The 13267-nt window shown below is 40.4% G+C and overlaps 2 protein-coding genes across 2 annotated transcripts; one reads left to right on the forward strand and one right to left on the reverse strand.

Moving 5' to 3' along the window:
- The first annotated feature begins 4750 nt into the window (after window positions 1–4750).
- Window positions 4751–6545, forward strand: LOC135499860 (putative nuclease HARBI1). The gene is made up of 2 exons (XM_064790849.1): window positions 4751–5687; window positions 6049–6545. The coding sequence occupies exons 1-2, from the start codon at window positions 4943–4945 to the stop codon at window positions 6543–6545; spliced, it is 1242 nt and encodes a 413-aa protein (XP_064646919.1). The 5' UTR covers window positions 4751–4942.
- A 297-nt stretch (window positions 6546–6842) lies between these two features.
- Window positions 6843–9415, reverse strand: LOC135499861 (uncharacterized). Its single transcript, XM_064790850.1, has 5 exons — window positions 8788–9415; window positions 7900–7974; window positions 7558–7665; window positions 7252–7335; window positions 6843–7084 (listed from the first exon to the last, which is right to left on the reverse strand). The coding sequence occupies exons 1-5, from the start codon at window positions 9266–9268 to the stop codon at window positions 6843–6845; spliced, it is 990 nt and encodes a 329-aa protein (XP_064646920.1). The 5' UTR covers window positions 9269–9415.
- Between the last annotated feature and the right edge of the window lie 3852 nt (window positions 9416–13267).

Consider the following 13267-nt stretch of genomic DNA (forward strand, 5'->3'; position numbering starts at 1 on the left):
TGTAGAAGTTTAAAATGTCCTAGGAAAGAATGCCCGGAAATCAAAAGATTCTGTTATGCGCTTCAATCTTTGAGCTATTGACGGTCAGGGTCTCTATAGAACTATATTGCAGAATACAATAGGGCCGGACACTTTTTCCAGGGGGGCATTTGTTACTGTTACACCGGTTACTCTCATTCAATTGTGGCTTCGTCCTGTGAATTAGAGGAGACGTCAAACCAATATGTCTTGAAGCTAGTGTGCTGGGGCAAGACACCCTCCAAGTGGTCAGACGCTTCCGGTGGACCCCTTCTCTGGCCACAGGCCGAATCCAATGTCAGACGTTACCAGGCCCTAACTGACGCAAATCGTAGCCTAGTCGTTCGCAAAAACGTCCTTCCTGTCTTGTGTCTGAGCAGCGAAGGTTGAGGAAGACGGAATGTCATATATGTACAAAACAACCCGCCTTTGTCAGCGATCGGAACATCTGCAATTATTGGTAGATAAATATTGACACTAACACAGCAGACTGGGGGTAAGAATAGGTTAAAGACTGTATTCACAACGAACAACCATCAATTTTGTAAGGTTTCCAAGACGGCGACTAAGTCATTTTGGTACATTTGTTGACTGAAGTTTACCAGCAACTAAAAATTCCGGCGGGTCTGATATTTTCATGGCGCGTACCGGTATGTAGCTCGTCTAATACTGCCCAAGATATGCTCATGTGTATGTCGTTCGTATTGTCGTTTGAGCTGCAAGCCTTGAAATGTGAAATTTGTCACAAAAGTGTCCATGTTTTCTTCGGGCTCCATAACAGATCATTTTGAAAAAGTTGGCGATGACATTGGCGTCTTTTAGCTATGAAATGTGTGTAAATTTGTCCTGAAGATGAAACATATAGCCTACCGTAATCAAGTTTAAAAGTTGAAACAGACCCGCCCTAAATACAACAGTTCGGGAATATTTCCCTAATGCACATATCTTGTAGAATTTTTTTTAGAAATTATGATTCGCAAAACTCGTGTTGATTGGCCATATTTCTTTCGAACGTGGGAAAATGCATTCATAAGGTATAATATGTGCACTTGGACAGAATACCAGTCATGCCAGCAGGCCCCGTCAGCAAATGGTGTAGAGTTTGCAAAACGAAAAAGAAACTAAGGGCTGTCGGAGTGGGGTAAAGGAAACTTCAGCGCCTGTCACCTCTGATATTCCCGTTAACGTTTTTCAGTGTTTTCCCACATTGCTTGGGAACTCAAAGACACAGGTTCACACGTTTCCCCCTCGGCTATTGAAAAGTTTTTCTAGCAGCCTAAGAAAACACAGAAATACGGGTTGCTTTGTTTCATTCTGCAGCACAAATATTGTCTAAAGAGGCAATTGTGATCCAAGTTGGCTAGCGTGCCCGCGACTCATCAACATTAAAGAAACAAAATGCATACTATACTCACCGGGGTTTATCAACTGGCACTCTAAAGATTAGTCCAACAAGTCATGTCATCCTTTTTTAGAAACTGGAGAAATCCCTCTTAAATCGGCTCTCCTAGTTTTCAAGGGAATCTCTCTGTAACTGCGAATGGGAATCCCTCCGTTTTGGGATTCCTGAATTTTTATTTAGAATGGTTCCGTTTCCAAGTGTTTACAATAAAAGTTGAACCTTGTTAACTAGTCAATTTGAACATCTAGAAAGAATATGTTATCGGTACGATTTTCTAAATTACACTGACTGACTTCGTGCAGAACTCGCTATTTAAATGTTTTGCATTTATATCGGTGCTAAAATTCTAAGGGTGTCACGGCCACGTGGATTTAATATATGATAATATCAGATCTTACGTCTCCATTGACTGGTATGAATCAGTATTCAAACGCACGTGGCTGACAACATGGGCAATGTGAGTTGACATTACCTACTAAAAGCTTCGATTAATTTCGACTAAAGAGGGGACAGTTTTAGATTAACACGGTGTTTAGTTGTGTCGTACTTGTGAATCATTTTTTCGTTACTATCAAATAGAAATGATTTGATATTTATATGTGGTGATAAAGGTTATGAATGAAGCGGTCCTTCAACAGAAATCTAGTATTCTCTTTGACATTTTGATCTCAGCCTCCATCGCCCTCCCACCCTGATTATATCAAAGGGATCCTCTTTCAAAAGTGCTTTAACGGGGGAAATGTGAATTAACTAAAGGTCGGAGAGAGGAACGTAACGAAATTAAAATGCGCCGGTTCTTTTTCCATTGAGAACTCAAACTCACAGAAGTTGGCACTGGATCAAGAAGTAGTAATCAAGTAGTAGCTTTAAGGAAAAGATTTAGAAAATAAAGTGAAGCAAATGGGGGGGGGGAGGGTTATGTAATAGCAGCTTATTAAGGTGTGGTGACACGTGAGGCCATGGGGCGAAACAAACGGCGACACTTGCATGACAGACGTGGATACGAACTGGACCCGCCCTTTCCAGAAAGAAATTACCGGAAATGTAGGAATTAAAAAATATCTCGAAAATTGATCGTATTTTCGTGTAAGTGCAGCGGATCACTAGGCCTCTTTTGTCACAATAAGATACAAAATCGGCGGCTGACAACGTTGAAAAAGAACGCTTTTCCTCTTTTCTTGTGTGACTTGTTCCAATACATTTGTCACTGTGGTTAGACACACGTTAATTATGTCCGAAAGGCCTATTCCGTGTGGCTTCCAAGTAAAATAGGTTAAACCGCTAACCCCTGGCAGAGTATTTGTCTATAAGCCTACGACTTAATAGAAGGGTACCAGTCTGGATAGAAGCACTTATTGTATGGCAAGCCGTTCGTCCAATAATTAAAAAAACCTGGTTTTCTTCGTTAAAACGCTAGTTTCATTAAATAAAACCACGTTTTTTTCAATGAAACTAGGTTTCCTAGAAAGAAGCATAGGCGACGAGTTAAAAAGAATAGGTTTTCTGCCATATGGATTGGAAACCAGGTTGTAAAAAAATAGCCTGGTCTTTCTTAATAAAATCTTGGTTTTGATTAAGAAATGTATATAACCTGGTTTTATTCACAAAATATTGTTTTCTTCAACGAAACTAGTTTTTCATGGAAGAAGCATAGGTTTTATTATCATCTTTAAAGCAACTTTCTAAAGAAGAAGCCAGGTTTTCTTACTGAAAACAAGGTTTTCTTACTGAAAACAAGGATTTATTGGACACACGGCTTGCCATACACTTGTAGAATTAGGGCGTACAGCTTGCAAGCTGTGATGTCAAAACAAAGCCTGGCTGGCATTTCGCTAATTAGGACTGACCTCAAAGCAGTTGCTCCTTTGATTTGGGATTCGGCCCTTTCCGTTCACTCTAAATAGCCCTATTTTGTTATCTTTAGGAGGTTTCGCCATTATTTTTTCGACATTTAGCCATGGCCAGAGGTGAGCACTAGCACGTATTCACCGACACGTGTCACCGATCCTTTGATCATGTTGATGAGGGGGCCGGAAGAGCTGCACTAATTTGATTCATGGAATACTTAAGGAAACGTCATATTGTTCCGAATGAAAGGAAACATAGAGTTATGAAACGTCATCTGTACCACATTGGAGTTTATTTTTTAAAGATAGTCTTAATTTTGAAATCTGCAAATTTTCATAATCGTGTGGATGGTTAACACGAACAACGCAGTACCGTTGTAACAACTGTGGTTTTTCGCCATATTTCAGTGTTTCCATACAGTAGACAGCAATAAGTAATTTTTTCTATCGGATGAAAACACAGACAAACGTGATAATCTATCTTCAGACAACGAAGGTAAGAACTCAGAGAAAGAGTTTACTAAATTATCGGCGTTGCAACCGACGACGGCAACGTACACACTATTACTTTCGTTGCAAGAGAAACGGCCTCTGGTAACAGAATTGCAAGCCCACGCCACACCCTAGCTCACGAACCCTCAATGAGTGCTAACGATATTGCAAGGTGGGTGGCATTGATACAAGCGTCCAAAACATTTCCTTACCCAAAGACTTGTTCGTTCGTCGTTTGCTTACACAATAAATGGGAAACAATCAAACCAGATACATGTACACTGTACCAATAATCAGCCATGTTATGTTCCTTGAGTATGGGGAATAGGGAGGCGCGTGATTTTACCAGGCTGATCGCCGGTATTCGGCGTATCATAATCTTAAACTTCCGACCAGAACAGTAGTATTTCAGGTTTAAAATTGAAAAAGAAAATCGCTATTGCTCTAATGAAATCTTGCGACAATATTATGGTTATTACGTAATGGATGAAGCTCTTTTTATAGCAGAAATGCGTCAAATGTTCATAAATACGACGATGTCTATATCACTAACGAGTTCAAGGAGTTCAGAAGTCGATTGACATTTCAAAATGCTATCTTTGTCAATACGCTTTCATACATCTGAAATATCTAACACAGTTATCTCCCACTATTCAATCTGGTAAAACTCCTCCACTGCATGTTTTTTAATCTGCCGGGTTCGTGTCGTTCAGAAAGTAAAACCAACGTCAGAGATAGTGTTTATGGTCAGAGATGCGATCACTGGGGATTGCACGTTTTTTTAACCGACGCATCGGATCTGATGTCAGCGGGCTTTCCTCACTGAGAGGTGATGCACGTAGTCCAAGATGCCAGATAAAATCAATTGGCGGCCCTGTGAAAAAACAGGTAAAATACGACGTATAATCATGATAATAAGCAGGTTTAGCATTCCCTATGAACGACGAAGTATACGCATACATTACAAAGGTTCGTCATTGCCATCAAGACCTGGGGCCGGTTGCACAAAAGAAAAAAATAGTTAAAAATCACTGTTAGTTTATCTTGGCGTTAACTTAACTCCAAAAAGTTAATTTGGGTTGCAAGAAAGAAAATTATTTAAAAGTAGCGTTAAGTTAACGCTAACTTTAACTGACCTCCTAACCCCAAGATAAATCCCTATTTTGGAGTTAGTTGAAACAAAATGGTGGACAACCAGGCCCTGTTTGTGGCTTTCCAGCCATTATTTCAAGCTCCACGGCATTTTAGAGAAAGAATCAACCACTTGGAGTTCTTCAATGACAAAAAACTTTTTAAAAGATACCGTTTTTGCAGAGAAACCATTGTTTTGATAGTTGATATGCTCAGGGAGGACATTGAAAGTGCGACCAACAGAAGCCATGCAATTTCGCCTGAGGTGCAAGTCTTGATTGCTCTCCGTTATTTTGCATCTGGAGCTTTCTTTGAAGTTATTGGGGACACTTTCGGTGTAGACAAAGCGAGTGTAAGTCGTGTGGTGCACAGGGTGGCTGGCCTGTTAGATGCTGCACGGGACGATTTTATTGTGTGGCCCCAGTCGGTGGAGGAGAGGCGTCGAATTCAAGCTGGATTCTATGCGATCGCACATTTTCCCAAAGTATTGGGATGCATCGACGGCACGCACATCAGAATAATATGCCCCAGTGAGCCACGTCCTGATGCTGATCACATCCCAGAACCAGCCAATGCTGCTGAGAATGACCAGGAGATGCGAGATGACCAGATAGGCCTACATGCTCCTGATCCTGCACATGCACCTGCACTGCCCATGCCTGCAGATCGCGAAGGCGAAGCCATGGAAGAAGCAGAACAACCCGCGCAAGTTCCTCCAGCTCCAGCCTACGAAGCATCTTTTGTAAACAGGAAGGGATATCACTCCATCAACGTGCAAGCAGTGGTTGACGATAAGGGTAATTACTTTTATAATTATACCTGAAAACATGCTAAATACTAGGGCCAATATCCATGATAGCGCCACATCCTCGACATCATGACATGCACCATGACTGACATGCCTTTTTTGGTAAACGAACGTTGACCAATTCCATGATTGCCTGACCAACAAAACATATGGAATGCCATTTATGCAAAAATTATCTCTTGTACACTGTTGCTCATAAAGATAGAATACGCATAGTTTTTGTATTTTTTCATCGTTAATTGCATAGAAACTTGTTGATGCTGAAATATGTTGAATATAATAAAATACGGAGTGGTCGTGTAATAATGATCAATAGCCCTCCTAACTAAAATGATACATTTCCTTTTCAGGAAAATTCACCAATGTAGTTGCACGTTGGCCAGGGGCAACCCATGATGCCTTTATTTGGAGGAACAGTGACCTTAAAGAGCACCTGGAACTGACAAACCCCAGAGGTGAAGATGGACTGTTGCTAGGAGATAGTGGATACCCTTGTATGCCGTATCTCATCGTCCCGTACGGAGCACCCACAACAGAAGCCCAGCAGAGATTGAACACTTCCTTATGTGCCACAAGAGTGAGGATAGAACATGCCTTTGGAGTGTTAAAGAGGAGGTTCCATGTTCTCCATGGGGAGATTCGTATGCAGCCAGACCGTGTAGTTAAGATCATCTCTGCCTGTTTTGTCCTGCATAATATTGCAAAGATGAGAGGAGAACGTGACCCCCGGCCAGAAGACGACGACAGTGATGACGAAGAAGATGATGAAGATGATGATGAGGAGTATGCTGGCCCAAACTCTGGCAGTGTTTACAGGGACTACCTCGCCAATCGCTACTTTGCTTAATTGACTGTGATCCACTGCAACCTGAGTGAGGGGATATATCAAAACAGTGGAAGCTACAGCCAGTGAATTTTCCAATTTCAAACTTAAAAACTATAACTATATGTATTGCATAATCAACACTCGCGTAAGAAATATACCATAACATTTTCATCATGTCACTGACACTGTAGCTTCTAATTTTGATACATTCCCTTTGTGTTTTAAATAACTTGATATTTACTATATATTTACTATTTAATATATTTAATATTTAAAAAATTCAAATCCTATAAACATAGATACTATTTACACATAAATTTACAGTTCAATGCCCGACAGACCCAAGAACTCCTTTTCCTTCAGCAGAGCAATCTCCAGCTGTAGCTTTTCTATTCGAAGGCCAGCCTCTTTCTGAAGAACTTCCTGAGTACGTGTTGTGGCCTTCTGCGTAACAAGAGTTGCCTCAAGGACCTCAAGCTGCATGTTAAATACATCCTGCTGAGTCTTCTGTCGGCACATGGCGTCTGTCAGCAGACCCTTCGCATGTGCTTTCCTGGCACCTAGGAGAGAATGAAACAAATTATGACGGGTTAAATGGATCACACAGCACTTCAATTTTGTCACTTTGTGAACGGCCAGAGCTCATTTTAGCACATTTGATTGATTCATGTAGGGACTGCTTAAAATCAAGAAAGGCTTTCGCCATTCTAGAGTCCCAACTACTCACCAGTGACTTTGCACAGTTTGGCCTTCTTTTTGGCTGGAGATTTTGGGGCAGTCATTGCAGTGGCTGTCATCGTCTGTTGAGAATCTAGAATAAAAAATGACAGTTCGGCCTATATGATGATAAATATCAAATCACGAAAGGTCACAAAATGTTTTGCAACCAAAACTCTGGCAAATATAGATTCAAATATCCAAAATGCAAATGCCTTGATATATGAGGTGTGGGCCAGGCTATCAGCATCGATGCAGTATTAGACCCCGGGCCTAATAGCCTACTGAAAGACCGAACCTGTATCTAATAGCATACCAAGAATTATTGTGGCTCCCTCTATGTGTGTTTCGTGTGGTTGACGATCAAAGGTTGCCACAACCACTGCATCTGAGCAGTCGACATCAACATCTGCAGCTTGATTTACTGAAAAATTAAATGAAATTATCATAAAAAATAATTTTACTATTTCTAAATTAAAGACGCATGATGTCTAACCGGGTCACTACAGTCGCTTTCTGTTTCTCAGTAGGCCTACTTGTATTTCTTCCATTGTATACCGGTACCAATGTAATGTATCATAGTCTAAGAAATACTCGGCTCTTAATTGACATGGGCATATTTATCATCGAGCTTCCAGCACCTTTAAATTAAACTTACCAGGAGTCCAACCAGCCAGATCAGGTAATGTAACAGGGAGGGAGACTGCTGCTGTAGCCTTTATAGGTGTGGTTACTGAAAATATTAACAAATGAAAGTTTTAAAGTTTAAAGGGAATGAATCACATAAATTGGCGGGAAAAATCAATAAATTCTAATTAAATCCATTGAAAATCCAAATTTCTATGGATATTCCATTAAAACAGGGTGATGTCAGCTTAACAATAGGCCTAATGTGTACAATTGCGATCATTTTGTTAATTCTTTGAGGTAATTCACATGACTTATTGAATAAATTAAAAGTATTAACAAAATATTTATATTGGAACTTATTTCTGTTTCACCCTGTATAGTACTATTTGCAAACTTTGCGTTCCATACACTTACTGGGCATGCTCAGTGCGTTTAGAAATATGGAGTCGGGAAATTTGCAAGCGCGTATTTGGAGCAGCGAATAACCACATTTTCTGTACTTTTGTGCAGTTGAACTACCTTATCTGCTGATGAATTTGATTTATAGAGCTATGAAGTCAACTACTATGGTACTATTTCTAAGTGACGGTCATGAAAAGCTGTACTTTCGGCCGCTTGAAAAATGCATGCATGCACTGTCATGTCAGCATGTACACATGGTCGCTATACACACAGGAAGTCCAACAGAAATGGCTGGCAGAGTGCCAATATCGATGCAGGCACCAGACGACATACTTTGAACTTAGCCAGGGTAGGGCCGAGTTGAGCTTAATTCCACCAATGTTTTGAAGATTGACATCATTCTATGAAATCTAGACCTATGTAAGGCTTAGGCCTATGTTCAGAAATATATGCTGGTAGAAGTAGATAGCGTTTTATGGCCTAATTAGGCTAAATCGGAGCCTGGTGTACCTACCTGCAGACTCAAATCCACCAGTGATGCCTCTGAATGCTGCGTCTTTTTCGAATGTTTCTATTATTCTCTGCAGTGTAGGGTCGGCCTGTGGCATCTTTCCCCCTCCGCCAGTCCCTCTCTGGTGTTTTTGCTGCAGGGAATGGATCTCTTTCGCCTTTGAAAGCTGCTGGTTCCATTTTTCCCTGCAGTTATCCCCGGTCCTTGTGGCCACTCCCAAGGAACTAACCATTAGGGCAATTTCATCCCATTTGTTTTTTTTCATTTTGTTTGTCACATCTGACGAAAACTTGGATCGCAAGATCCCAAGTTCATTTATGACAACATCGGCTAAAACTTCGGCTTCTGAGTGTGAAAAATTTGGTTTTCTCTCCCTTTTTGTCTTTTGAGATGAATGATTCTCTATGGAGGCAGCCATCTTGCATGTCTTGCTTTCAATATGAGGACCAAATGCATTATGGGAAATGTCCCTAGCAACTAACATTGATTTACTTAAAAGTAGCGTTAGTTAACATTGGGCCTAACATTGATTTGTGAAACTCAATTTTAGCGTTATGTTAGCTAACGCTAAGTTAGGGACTTTAACATAAAAAGATAAACTAACATACTTTTATCACCATAACTTTTGTGCAACCGGCCCCTGCCCGAACTCGTCAATCGGCTAACTTTCTATAGTCGCGCAAGTTTTGGAGGAAATCTTCATAATTCGTCGTCGATAAAATTATTTACAAGCTTCGTATTTCGTCGTTCGTGGCTCTTCCTGCGTAGGGCTTGTAAAACCTGCGTTTTATCACATTCTTCTGCAGGCAAACTCTACTTCTTTTGAAAAATGATAGATCTCTCGGAATAAGCATCTACGGTGTTGTGATATGATCATTATCGCATCCGCACATGACACATTTAGTTAGTTTGCGCGCAAGGAAATGCCAGTATTCTTGTAACTGTAGAATTTTTCGATATTGGGCATGACTAGTCATGTTATGACGTCGGTTGACTTGGAAACTCCGGGGAAATACCTTTAACATTTCTTAATGATCGATAACGACGGAGTTACTAGGGTTTTTGTACATTCTATATCGTTTTTCATGGACTTTGTTTTGTTGGCACGACGGGTAATGACGTCATTCTAGTAAGGAAACCCCTGAAAAGTACCAGAGAAGTTTTCGAAAGCTTTTAATGCCTTTGATGAATAGTTTCACAAGGAATTATTTTCTACATCGTCTCGAATTATAGTTTGTTTTCCCTTAATCGTCTAGTAATGGCGTCATTCCTACATAGCATCCTCCAGAATACCAGCTAAAACGTGATGTTTGTAATGTTCTTACTTGCTGTGGGCTTTGTTCTAGGACGTTGTCATATTTTGAGTATCCAATCACCCTGTTCGAGGCACTCCATTTTAAGCTTTATCTTTCCCTGTCGTATTCACCTGTCCTAACCATGAGAACAGCCTTATTCTTGAAAGCCTTGTGATGATCTGCTCATTTTAGCCATGGAGTAAAGACTGGTTGATTTGAAGGTTTTCAGCTGAAAGATTACAGCACAGTAAAAAAGCAGTGTCTGACAAAAATGAGTGTTAATGAGGCATTAATTAACTCTGATTTTCCGTGGGAATATCTCTAAAGATTTATGTCAGGCGTTAATGAACCTCGATTTTCGGTGCTAGTTAGCACCACTTTTTTTACTGTGAGGATTTCAGGAATCTTTGTCTCCACTGAGGCCGAAACCATGCCCACAAAACACCTGCTGCCATGAATTTACAAACGGGCTCGAGATGTCTTCCACCTCAACTGTCCAATTTATAGAAACGCGGGCCTTTCGCTGGTAATCTCAAGAAATATCCTGAAGAAAGTTCACTCCTCGACGTTTTTTCCCTAATCTTTCATACTTCTCAAATAACGTCATTTTACTTGGAAATCCCAGAAAACCCCTTCGCGATTCCAAGGAAACCACCACGAGGTATAAGCTATCCTGATGACATTCTAAACTATTCTTTTCCTAAATATAAAGGTCTGATGACGTCTTTCGCTCAGGAAACCCCAGGAAAAGTCCCGAAAGAATTTCTGAGCCTTTTTCTCTGTCTTTGATGTCTCGTCATCTAGGCTTATGATGACTCAGTCTTCGCCTCCGCTGACGTTGGAAGGAACAATTACGAGGTTCATGTTACTTAGCACTTGAAAATCTCTCACCTCGTCCTTTTGGCCAGTGTAACCTTGAGGACTCGCCACCCAGAGGGAAAAAGCTTGATTCTTTCATCGCGTTCCTTCTGTATGACTCATGGTCTCCATTACAATAAAACTGCACTGATGTTCGACCTTTTGCTACAATATCTGAGCCTACGAGTTTATAGCAAAACTATCTATATATCTGTTAATATTTTCATGACAGGCAAACTTTCTATATTCAACACAAATTATGACGCCCAACAGGGTGGAAAAACACCGGATTAATGAATGCAAAACTGACCTTTTAATTTGGCGGATAAGAATATATATATACTCCAAATCAAGACGTTTGCGTTTAGAGCTAAATACGACGCCTGAACGATGTTCTGGAGATTGTATCTTCGCAGCATTTGCGTTTGGAAAATACCGTATTTTTTCATGGTCATGCCATGTTTGATAATGCAAATGACCTTAGGAAATACCGATTTTCATCACATAGCAACAATATGTTTTTAATTTTGGGTATTCATTGTAATCATGGAAAATCACGGATGACCAATTCGGTATGACGTACTTGAGGTACATTCCTGGTTGCTATGAAAACATTTGGTTGTTTTATCTAGTGAAAATATACACCACTTTGTCTGAAGAGAATCGGTGTTATTATTCAGTTCTTATATCAATGCAAGCTATCAGTTTTAACGACTTTTTTATTCAGGGGCAATCCCATATTTCTACTTAGCAACTAACTATGATTAATAGAGCTTACGTATGACGTAGTTCTGGAAGTTCCTTGTTGCTACGGATCGCTTTGTTAATAAACCTGGGGGAATACCAGTCTCTCCGTTATAACATCATGCACATTATGAAGTTCAATCTGTTCATCGGATTCGAACACACTGCGTTAAAACGCGTTAGCACGGTGGAAATGCTCCTTAAATCTGTAGGTTATGTTATGTTATGTTATGTTATGTTATGTTCTGTTCTGTTCTGTTATGTTATTGGCAAAAATATTGTTTATTTCATTTCTTGATATGATTCAGGCCTTTAGGGCCAACTTGGGAATAAAACATGTTGGTTTTGGATACAAAACTGGCTACCAGCAGGACCTCAACTTCTCCAAACAAGATCATTGAAACTTCTTTGAACTGAAAAAGACATTGCGCTGGAACGGGATGTAGCCTTAGGCCTACCTGAAATTCGCAAGCCATTTCAAAAACTGCCTCGCAACAGTTGCGAGAGTCTTTAACAGAGATCACGTTGGTCTGGTGCTGCAAGTGGCGGCGCATGGTGTCAAGTTGGGGTATTATCCTCCTGGCTAGGTAAATCCCACGCCCAAGTTGTCCCTTTAAGGAATATCAAAAAATATGGTTAGGTACACTGTCATATCAAGCAAATTACCTTTCGTAAGCACAGAATAGTTTCTCCGCCTTTGATACACAATTCGCTAGCCGGTTCATAACTTAGTGACAAACCAAATTACCTTTAAGTGTGACATTCATCTGTATTACTAGAACACCAGTTGCTCCAAGGGTCTGCCACTGTTCATTATTGTTCTCCGCAAATGACTTATTAACAGGAGTTTGGCTACGAGCATGACGTAGTTAAGGAGGTTGCCCTTTGCTCTTCAATTGAGAAGACCGAGGACATTTTTCTATTTTCTTCAGCATCAGATAATGCCACTCCTAAGTTGTCCCTGACAACAGTCTCAGGGTGCATTCATACTATATGACGTCATTGGGAGGGTCCGTAAGCCTATTCATAAACTTGCTGCGAATTTTTCCCCAAAATATACTTATTTTCTATCTCATACCAGTGTGTCCATAATAAACCGGTCCCTGACAACTGTCTTGAGAAGAATCATATACCAAATGACGTAGACCTAGACCTATTTTCGACTGCCAGGTTTTATTAGTAAAGTTACCTTTGTATCGTATGGCAACGATCGAGGGCCTATCAGACAGTAAAGTTTCCGTGTCTCTTGCAACTGTCTCCGGTTGAAAGAGATAAAGACGTCATTGGCAGAGTTCCTAGGTCTAGTGACCTAGCCGCCATGTTTCCCAAATAATCATTACCAGCTATTGCGGGCCTAGCACACTCTGTTTTGAATAGAGGGAGACTCCATCATTCCTATTGTTTGAGATTGGAAAGGTGTGAATTAATCTGGCAATTAGCCTCCTGTGCATTGGTGCATACAAACACTAAAATGTTTGGTTTTTGCTGATTTAGGGTCAAATAAATCAGCCAAAAGTTTTGAAAGCTTCACAAATGATTGTTGCAAGGAAGTACTTTATGATAGTTTGCGAAATTTTGATTAATTC

Source organism: Lineus longissimus, chromosome 15 (genome assembly GCF_910592395.1).
Source record: "Lineus longissimus chromosome 15, tnLinLong1.2, whole genome shotgun sequence".
Classification (NCBI taxonomy): domain Eukaryota; kingdom Metazoa; phylum Nemertea; class Pilidiophora; order Heteronemertea; family Lineidae; genus Lineus; species Lineus longissimus.